The sequence below is a fragment of the Echinops telfairi genome, unplaced genomic scaffold (genome assembly GCF_000313985.2).
Source record: "Echinops telfairi isolate 266 unplaced genomic scaffold, ASM31398v2 ScPeMD7_655;HRSCAF=1070, whole genome shotgun sequence".
NCBI classification, from domain to species: domain Eukaryota; kingdom Metazoa; phylum Chordata; class Mammalia; order Afrosoricida; family Tenrecidae; genus Echinops; species Echinops telfairi.
In genome coordinates this window covers 10,102,957-10,112,316 of record NW_022104553.1, presented here as the reverse complement: position 1 = coordinate 10,112,316, position 9,360 = coordinate 10,102,957, and the positions used below count along the sequence as shown (strand labels likewise).

The 9,360-nt window shown below is 57.0% G+C and overlaps 2 protein-coding genes across 2 annotated transcripts; both read right to left on the bottom strand.

Annotated features, from left to right (window-relative positions):
* Positions 1-3,181: 3,181 nt before the first annotated feature.
* TNF (tumor necrosis factor) lies at positions 3,182-5,178 on the bottom strand. Its single transcript, XM_004711695.2, has 4 exons — positions 4,930-5,178; positions 4,318-4,366; positions 4,057-4,104; positions 3,182-3,782 (listed from the first exon to the last, which is right to left on the bottom strand). The coding sequence occupies exons 1-4, from the start codon at positions 5,113-5,115 to the stop codon at positions 3,361-3,363; spliced, it is 705 nt and encodes a 234-aa protein (XP_004711752.1). The 5' UTR covers positions 5,116-5,178; the 3' UTR covers positions 3,182-3,360.
* Positions 5,179-7,205: 2,027 nt separating this feature from the next.
* LTA (lymphotoxin alpha) lies at positions 7,206-8,164 on the bottom strand. Its single transcript, XM_004711693.1, has 3 exons — positions 8,063-8,164; positions 7,874-7,979; positions 7,206-7,618 (listed from the first exon to the last, which is right to left on the bottom strand). The coding sequence occupies exons 1-3, from the start codon at positions 8,162-8,164 to the stop codon at positions 7,206-7,208; spliced, it is 621 nt and encodes a 206-aa protein (XP_004711750.1).
* Positions 8,165-9,360: the final 1,196 nt, after the last annotated feature.

Sequence of the window (9,360 nt, the reverse complement as noted above, 5' to 3'; positions counted from 1 at the left end):
GTACGTCAACATCAGTCACCCCGAGATGGTGGACTACCGGCGAGGGAAGACCTTCTTCGGGGCGGTGATGGTGGGGTGAGGGCACCCCACGGACCGGCCCGATAGTTGGGGACCCGGACCTGCGGGTCCCCCCGCCTGGGAGGGAAAATGTCGGAGGCTGGCAAAGGACGCATCTCGAGCCTGATGGAAAAATAAAGAATCTGAAGCCGTGATGCTGCCGTTATAAATAACGAAATGTTAACCAGGTCTTAGATCCGAGTGGGCACGCCAGTGTTGCTTAGCTCCCCCCACTTTTTTTTTTCCTCCCTCCAGGGTGGGTGTGGTGTGAGAGGTCAGCTGCTTGCCATCATTCATTCTACCGCTTATGGGCGTTGCTCCTTGGGGGGGGGGTGTCTTCCGGTCTTGGCCAGGGCCCCCCTAACTCCCCCACCCCACCCCACCCGCATTAGCTCAGGGAGACGAAGATCTTCCCCAACCCCAAAGCGTCCCCAAGCGTGATTCACAGAGCCACATGGTGTCCCCCCCCACCCCCCAGTCAGGCAATATATACAAATATAAAGAATGGGAGGGGTCCTTCAGAAAGGGGCCCAGTCCTCCTCCCCTGCTAACCCCCCTGAAGGCCCCTAGAGCCAGAAGCTCAGGATCTGAAGGGAGGGGCTGATGGAGAAAGTTGGGGAGGATGCATGGGGGAGCCTGTTGCGCTGGAGGACGGGGAGAGCCCCGGGAGACAAGGAAAAGCTGATGGCAGTGCAAAGTCATCACCCCTGGTTCACACTTCAGGCAAGTGTTGTCCGCCCATGGATTGAGGACACTGCTCCCCCTATGACTTTCAGTTCCTGCCTGCAGGAGGTAGAGGGAGACCCAAGGCTCTATCTAGGTCACCCTGTGGGACACCTCACCGGTGTTAGCATACCACACGGTTTTCCCCACCCTGGACACCCTAAGCCAGCCGGAAAGAAGCTTACACTGAGGCTAGTGGGGGCCCCTGATCTCTGGGCTCCACTGAGGCTAGTGGGGGCCCCTGATCTCTGGTCTCCCATTTCTTTCTTTTTTACGTTTTTTTTTTTTTTATTGCGAATTGAAGAATGATGGCAACATATGTACAAATATGCTCGATAAAATTGATGTATGGATTTGTAAGAGCCCCCAATAAAATGATCATTTGATTAAAAAAAAAATGTGACTTGGGTAAAAGTCTACGGAGCAGATCCGTTTTCCATCAAAGGATTCGTTCTCATCCTGTTTCATCTCATCCATGAGGATCCCACCTACTTCCTCCCGATGTTGGCCGGCTCCTTTCTCCTGCTACCCTAACCCTGCTGCACTTTGTCCTGAGGGAGGGCTGCACTGTGCCTTTCAAATGGTTGGCTCTTCCGCACTGCTGTTAGGGTTCCCCTAGAGACCTGTCTGTTGTCTGCTTGAAAACTGACCCACAGAGGTGAGCTCATTTCCAGACTTGAAGGGTGACTCTAAGGGACCGCGTCTCAGGCATCCGACCACTCTGTCCAACCAGTAAGCCTGATCTCGGATCATCTTAAGTTTTACCCCACATTTTTCTTATGTTCCCTCCAAGACCTTCTAATTATCCCTTGCCTGGAAGGCGGCCGTGGTGGCCAGCACCATCTAGTTCTTCGGCTTCCAGGGTCCTGCAGACTCTGATGGTCAAGTGCTCTACTAGCCCACTGGACTCAGGTTTCCATGTGGTTTTCATTTTCATCACGCTCCTTGCCTCTAGCCGGGGAAGGACCAATCCTTGCCCCCTAGATGGTCACTCAGGAGCTCTCGACTGAGGCCCTCATTTGCCTTTGCTGTGTCATCTCCAGGGCAGAGCACCTCCTGGGGCTAGGGAGTTCTCTCTTCAGGCCACCCACCTCCTACTCTTTCTTCATCTCAACATTGGGGAGACCCACCGGGCACAGCAGCCCTTCACCCACACGTTATTGCTTACATCTGTTTCCGTAGCTTCAATTTTGCTCCTGGGGAGAATGGAAGGGGATAGGCGGGCAGCTGGGGGCTGAAGGAAGCAAGCCTCCCTGGTCCTACTGCTTACCTGGGGCTCAGGATTGCTGAGTGCCCTGAGGCCATTAGTCCTTCTGTTCCCACGTGACCTGAAAAGCAGTGGACATTCCCGTTTCCGTTTGATAGATGAGGGGAAGGTGCTGGCTCTGGTTGCACAGTTAGGACAGGGCTGGGTGGGTGGCCCAGAGTGGGGGATTGAGAGCCCAGACACCTGAATCTCTGGAAGTTCCTTGGCAGTGATTCAGGTGCCCAAGAATGCAGCTCCTTCCAGGCTCTCTCTGGCTCAGGCAACTGCCTGAAATCTTACCTGAGCTGCAGGACTTTCCCAGCAGGGATTGGAATTCCCAGAGACGGAAATTCCCATGCCCGGAGGGCCAGGTAATTGGGTTCTGGGTTGTGGCTTCTGTTTCTTGGGGGAGGGAATTATTCTGCTAGGCTTTGTTTCTGTGGGGCATCTTGAACCCGGATGAGTGCGGTTAAGGACTGGCACGCTGGGTCCCGGGGACGGAGGACTTCAGGGAGGGAATCCCCAACACCCAGGAGAGGCGGCAGCAGTACTCTAAAGAAGAGATTGTGTTTCTTTTCTAAGCAAACTTTATTTTTCGCCACTGACCAGTAGGACGATTACAGGCACAACTCCCCTGGGGAGCAGAGGTTCAGCGAGATAGCAACAGTCTGTCGCCAAATCAGCATTATCCAGACAACTCGATCGATAAATCCACAAGCACAGGGAGGTAAGGAGGCCAGGAAGCGGGGTGGGAGCAGCCTACATTCCAGCTCCATTTTCATAGAAAACATGTCTGAGCTCAGGCAACCCCCAACACTGGATCCCCCAGGTTCCCCGACCTCCTGAATAAATACATTCACCAGGAAATAAATAAATATATAAATAATAAATAATAAATAATTCTCAGTGCAAACATAAATAGAGGGCTGACTAGTGCCACGTGGCGGGGGGCTTCATCTCTTAGGGGAGGGTCTAGAAACTTTCGGTGCAAGGGAGGTCGGAGGTCATGCCAAGTTCTGGGTGAGGACTCCTCAGATCTTCGGAAGTGAGCCGGAGGCTCAAGGAGACCTCCACATTTCAGGTGTCCCCATTTGCATCTGGAGACCCAGTGGGTTCTGCAAGCCCCAGTTTGGATTCCAGGCTGCGGTGGTCAGTGCCCCCGGTCTGGTCTGAGTCACACATCCTTGCATCTCAAGTTCTAAGTGTTGTTGTTCGGGGTGATGACTTAGAGACCCGGCTCGTCCCCCTTCCTTTCGGGGACGAGGAGGCCCAATGGGAATGGCAGGACAGGGAGGGCGATGGGCTGGGTGGTGAATGATCTGCATGCATCCCCCTCACAGGGCAATGATCCCAAAGTAGACCTGCCCGGACTCAGCAAGGTCAAGGTAGTCGGGCAGATTGATTTCAGCACTGAGTCGATCTCCCTTTTGTAGCTGGAAGACCCCTCCCAAATAGATGGGCTCATACCAGGGTTTGGCCTCAGCCCCCTCAGGGGTCTCCCTGTGGCAGGGGGTCTTGATGGCGGAGAGGAGGTTGACCTTGGCCTGGTAGGAGACAGCTATGCGACTGACAGTGTGGGTGAGGATCACGTGTGTGGCAGGGCAGCCTGGGCCTTTGAAGAGGACTTGGGAGTAGATGAGGTACAGTCCGTCAGAGGGCACCACCAGCTGGTTGTCTATCAGCTCCACGTTGTTGTCAAGGAGAGCATTGGCAACCTTGCTCACCCACTTGAGCTGGCCCTCGTCTTGGGTGCTTGCTGGAGGGAGAGAGAAGATGAGAGAGATGTGTGAGTCAGTTCCACTCTCCACATCCTGGCCCTCAAGTCCTGCCCACCCCCACACTGGCATCCGGTTCCTGGCCCCTTTGTCTCCCACATCCCATGGAGACATGAGCTTCTCAGTATCCCCCTGAAGGCCTGGGCTGTTCCTCCACTGTCTCCCCATCCAGCCCCTCAGTCCTCTCCCTTCACCTCCCAACTGCTCCTTCAGCACAGACACCCCCGCCCCCTCCACCTGTCCTCAGGCGCTTACCTACAACATGGGCCACAGGCTTGTCGCTCAGAGTTCGAGAAGGTGACCCTGAGGAGGAGAGAGGAGGAAGGTGAGACCCTCAAACCTTCCAGAAAACAGATCTTCTCACCTTCACTTCCATCCCCACCCCCAAAACAAAACTCTGAAATCCCCTCCCGCTGAAAAATAGAAATAAAAAATCGCTTTCTTCTCAGGGCGATCTCCCATCGCCGTCTAAATTCAGAATCAGGGAAGCTGTTCAGATATTTGCGTGATACTTACGGAGTGTTTGGGTCAAGGGCCTGATGAGATGGAAGCCGCCCGGGAACTGCTGAACAGAAGAAAGAGGAGTTCGCATTAGCCGGTGGCCCCACAAAGGGAGCAGGGTGTGGGGTGTGACTGGGCTGCCCCTCTTGCTTTCTCTGCTCAGATGCCTCCGGTGTGTCTCTCGATCCATTCATGGATTCACTCATCCCTCCAGCCTTCTAGTAACTTGGTCCGAAACACACACACACACACACACACACACACACACACACACACACACACACCTGACCTTCATTTTTCCTGTAACTTTCCTTTCCTCTCTCTCCTTATCTCTCAAATCTCCCACATCCCTGTTCTGTGGTATCAGTTTAGTACGCATCACTTAGCTCTGTCCCAGGTCTCTACCTGCGCTCCCTATCGCTTTACCGATCTCCTCCTTTGTCTCTCTGGCTGTTTGTTGATTGTTCATTTGCTTGTTGACTTAGTCATTCAGCAACCAAGTTAGTGAGCCCAAGCACCTTCCTCGCTCCCCCTTCCCCATCTCTCTTCACACGTCTTGTTCTGACTCCCCACCTTTGCCTCGCTTGTCAGCCCCCCCTTTCTGAATGAAGGCTGAGAAGCACTCACCTCTTCCCTCTGCGGGCCAATCACCCCGAAGTGCAGCAAGCAGAAGAGTAAAGTGGCTCCTGCCACGAGCAGAAAGGAGAACAGGCTGAGGTACAGGCATCGCCTGGAGCCCTGAGGGGCCCCGGACTTCTTGGGGAGCGTCGCCTCGGCCAGTTCCACGTCCCGGATCATGCTCTCGGTGCTCATGTTGTCCTGTGCACGGGGCTCAAGCGCAGCTGGAGGATGGGAGCTAGGTGTGCGAGCAGGTTAGGAGCTTGTCTGACTGCTTGTCTGGCAGTGTGGTGTCTGGTGGGCTCTTTCCCCGGGGGATCTGGGGGTGCTGCTCTTCCTCTTGGCTGGTCCCTTGGTGTCCTCTCCGAGGGAGCTCTGCTGGCTAGGGTGCAAACTACTGCCTTTATACGCTCTTGGGGCAGAAGAGGGCGGGGAGAAGCTCTCCTTCAACCGTCGGAAAACTTCCTGGGTGGAGAAACCCATGAGCTCATCTGGAGGAAGCGGTAGTGGGCCCTACACCTTCTGTCTCGGTTTCTTCTCCATTCCGGGGGCGGGGTTTGGAAAGTTGGGGACACCCAAGCATCAAGGATGCTTCCCACCTTCCCCATTTGGATTGGGGGGGGGTGAGGGGGGGCACAGGGGGGAGTGTTCCTGGGTCAGTGACCAAAATGTGCATAGGACCCTGGAGGGTGGCCCCTCCGATTCTACAGTTCCCACAGCTTCAAGGACTGCTCTCTGGGGCCTTGGCTTTCCACGCGGGATTCCTGTGGGGGTAGAACTCCAGAGGGCAGGGTGGGAGGGGCTTCAGGAAGCTGGGTCTTTGGGGGAGGGGGGGACTGGGGACAAAGGTCCGTATCTGAGTCTTGAGTTGGGAGGTGTGTGCTTAGCCCTTTGGAGAGAAAAGGAACTTGAGGGGTGGGGGTGGGGGGCAGTCTGAGACAGGGATGTGGATGCAGGGACAGGCCTGGGACAGCCCCCGAGAGAGTGAAACCAGTCCTGGGAATTCACAGACCCCACGGTCCGTCTTCTTCTTTCATTTTGACCCTGGGACTCAAGCTGCAGCTTCCAGTCTCGGGAACCCGAGGGCTCTGCTGGTTGCACGAAGCCTCCACTGTAGAGGCTGTGTGGGTGGCCCTTGTCTCCTAGAGGACCCCTGGTCCCCCCCCCAGATTCCTGGGGACACTCTCACCCCTCAGAGCCTAAGAGTGTGCCCCGCTTCCTCACATGGCCCATTTTCTACACCCTCCTAGACCTGGAGCTTCTCCCGCCCCTCAGGAACCGGGGCGCACCCCACACCGGGGCGCTAGACCTTTCCCCTCTTGGGTACAGTCACTGCTTCCCAGAGACCTCATGCCCCCCTGTTCCTGAGAGCCCCCCTGTTCCTGAGAGCCCCATCTCCCAGAGGCCTCTGGCCTCCACCCCTCCGGACCATGGACCCCGTTTCCCCTCGGTCCTCTGGGCTTCTCCCTTGGGTTCCTGGTGGCTGTGTGCCGGACCCAGTCCCTTGGAAGTCACCGCACATCCCCAGAGCGCCGGCTGTGGGTTTCTTCGGCTCCTTCTTCTCCACACTCCTGTCCCCGTTGAGTCCCTGCCCCTCCCTCCATGCTGCCCAGAAACCAGAGGCATGCTCCCTTCGCAGAAGGACAGACAGACACCCGCTTCAGTGGAGAGAGGTTTATTGTTTTTTTGGGGGGGGTTGGGGGTGGGGGGCTGTCTAGTTAAGCAGTGGCTAGCTCTTAAGAACCTTCCACTTCCCTTCAAGTGCCCCTTGGATGCCCAGACCTTCTGGGCCGCACCAGCCTGGGCCTTTGCCCTTTCCTCCCTCACCCTCTGGCTCTGTTTCTCACTCTCCTCTCGCTCCGGATACCCCTTTTCTTCCGCTCTCTCCATCATCTATAAATAAATAACTTAATTTCCCCGTCATAAATAATGACTCCTCCCCACCTCCAGGCACCCACTCAAGCTCCTGCGCAGGGCCAGGCCTCCCCCGTGCCCGGACCTCGGCCCCGCCTAGACCAGCCGGACAAACAGCTCTGGGCTGGAACGCTCTGAGCAGGCTTGGGCTCCTTGGCAGGACATCCGGGGTGGCCCTAGAAGGTGTGGTGCCTAGAATACCTTCTTGGAAGCTCCAGGTGACTTTCGCCGGGGAAGCCTGGGGACTGCTGGAATGGTTGAAGGGGAGGTGGTGGTAACCTTTGAAACCACCAGCCAGAATGGAAGCCCAATGAGGAGGAGGCCTTGATAACATTTCTTTTTTTCTCTTCTTTCTGGGTGTTTCCCAAGTTCTACAGCGCAAAGGCTCCAAAGAAGACGGTACTGGGGCTGAGGAGCAGGTGGGAGATGCCGGAGGTGTGCGTGGACAGCTGGTCTCCCTGGGCGAGCAGAAACACAGCCCCCTGGTACACTGAGTGCACCCAAGGGCCCTGTGGCCCTGGGGAGACGGACTTCTGGGCGCTGAGGAGAGGCACGTGGGTGGGGTATTGGGAGGATAAGAGCTGGACCTCGTGGGCCAAGTAGAGAGGGGTGGGGACGGTTTGCGGGGAACAGCGTTCTCCAGAGAAGACCACCTGGGAGTAGACAAAGTAGAGGCCACTGGTGGGGACCAGAAGGGAATTATTGCTCAGAGAGAAGCCATGGCGGAGGAAGGCGTGGTCTGTGTTGGCTCTCCAGCGCAGCGAGGTCTGCGTCCTGGGGTCTCCTAGGAAGGGAGAGTCATGGGGACAAGAGTCAGGGTGTCTGGACGGTCTGAGGTATTGGTCCCTGGGGAAGCAGGTACTACTAGCAGTGACTAGTCCCTGAGGGATGGGTGGGGGGAAATGGGTGCAGGAAGTACACCTCTGTCCTTGGGGGACAGGAAAATGGAGTGGAGGTGGAGTGGGTGTTCAAGGTCGGGGTGGGGGGGAGTGGAACGGGGACTGGAGGTAGGGTGGGGCCTGGGTGGTTAGGTGCTTACCAACGAGGTGAGCAGCAGGTTTGAGGGTGCCAGAGGTGAAGTGCTTCTGGGGGCGCTGGTGGGCAGTTTGAGCCGCTGAGGGCGAGCGGCCAAGGCCAGGAAACCCCTAGGAGAGAATAGAATTAGGGGGGCGCCTGGACCCACTGTTTGACTGGGCACCCCAAAGCTCCTGCTCTCTGATTGTCTCACCTGCGTCCCAGATGGCAGGGCCAGCAGCAGCCCCAGGAAGAGGAGGAGGAGGAAGGGGGTGGCATGCCCCAGCAGGAGGTAGAGGTACCCGGGTCGTGTCATGTGAAGAACCTGCAGATAGACAGAAAGTGAGCAGGGCGGGGCGCAGCGCTGCACAAGAGGGCCTCCGGCTCTCTCGGAGGCAGCCACCCCGAAAGACAGACAGAAAAGGGACCACGGCGCAGTCAGGGAAACCCTGAGGTAAGCCGTGGCGGTGGGGGGGTGTGAAGGGGGCAGAAAGAGAACCAGAGGTGGGGAGGGAACGGAAGAGAGTGGCAGCAGCAGAGAAGGTGTCCCTTGCTGCAAACGACAGACAGATGGAGAGTCAGGGATGGGAACAAACCACACTGAACCCACCCAGGCCAAGTCCCAGGCAGGTTGAGCACGGCAGGGGCCAGGCGTGGGCCCAGAGGCAGGGTGCAGGGGCAGGCGTCCGCCAGCAGCGGCCAAGGCGATGGGTGGGAGTCTCACCTGCTGTGCGGCGGCCCTGGACGCTTGGGTCTCTTTATAGAGGAAGCGGCAGTGGCAGCGTGGCAGGCAGCGGGCGGTTCTAGGCCCAGACTGGGGCGCGGGGAAGCCCCCAGGGCTTAGAAGATGCTGCTGATTCAGTCGAAGGCAGGAAAGGCTGAGGCCCAGGAGAACCGCAGCTGGGGACTCGAGCCCCTGAGTTCTGGGAAAGGCAGTGGGGTCCGGGCTGAGAGGGCCAAGGTGCGGGGTCAAGGCTAGGAGTTTCAGAGAAGGGGCAGTCAATTCTGAGAGGGAAAGCGGGCAGTAACTGGGGTGTGGGCTGGGGGCCCGGTTCTCTGAAGAGTGGTCCTACGGAACACGTCTGCACCCTTGACCCTTGACAGATGAAAGGCTCTTCTCTGCCTCCATGTCCTTCTGGTGTACCCCGCCCTTTCCCTAGTCTGCTCCAGCCGCACACACCCCAGGACGTATCCCTGCAGGCTGCCTGGCAGGAAGTGCCATTCTATACCCCTTGCCCGGGGGTGTCCTGGGTGACGATGCCTGTTGTTCTGGTGACCCTGTGACAGGAGGCCCCTTTTGCTCTGAAGGGGATTCTGAATGAGGAGAGAGATCTTGTTTTTAATTTAATCATTTTATTAGGGGTTCATACGACTCTTATCACAATCCATACATGCACCCATTGTGTCAAGCACATTTGTGCATTCATTGCCCTCGTCATTCTCAATACATTTCCTCTCCACTTAAGCCCCCGGCATCAGGTCCTCATTTTGTCCCCACCCTCCCCGCTCCCC

What these genes read in the sequence shown, in the direction of transcription:
- LTA (XM_004711693.1), bottom strand. Translation starts at nt 8,164, where the DNA reads ATGACACGACCCGGGTACCTCTACCTCCTGCTGGGGCATGCCACCCCC. An exon ending in CCCTGCCATCTGGGACGCAG is followed by an intron (nt 7,980 to 8,062) that starts GTGAGACAATCA and finishes ATTCTCTCCTAG; the next exon opens with GGGTTTCCTGGCCTTGGCCG. An exon ending in ACCTGCTGCTCACCTCGTTG is followed by an intron (nt 7,619 to 7,873) that starts GTAAGCACCTAA and finishes CTCCCTTCCTAG; the next exon opens with GAGACCCCAGGACGCAGACC.
- TNF (XM_004711695.2), bottom strand. Translation starts at nt 5,115, where the DNA reads ATGAGCACCGAGAGCATGATCCGGGACGTGGAACTGGCCGAGGCGACG. An exon ending in TTGGCCCGCAGAGGGAAGAG is followed by an intron (nt 4,367 to 4,929) that starts GTGAGTGCTTCT and finishes TCTTCTGTTCAG; the next exon opens with CAGTTCCCGGGCGGCTTCCA. An exon ending in GCCTGTGGCCCATGTTGTAG is followed by an intron (nt 3,783 to 4,056) that starts GTAAGCGCCTGA and finishes CTCTCCCTCCAG; the next exon opens with CAAGCACCCAAGACGAGGGC.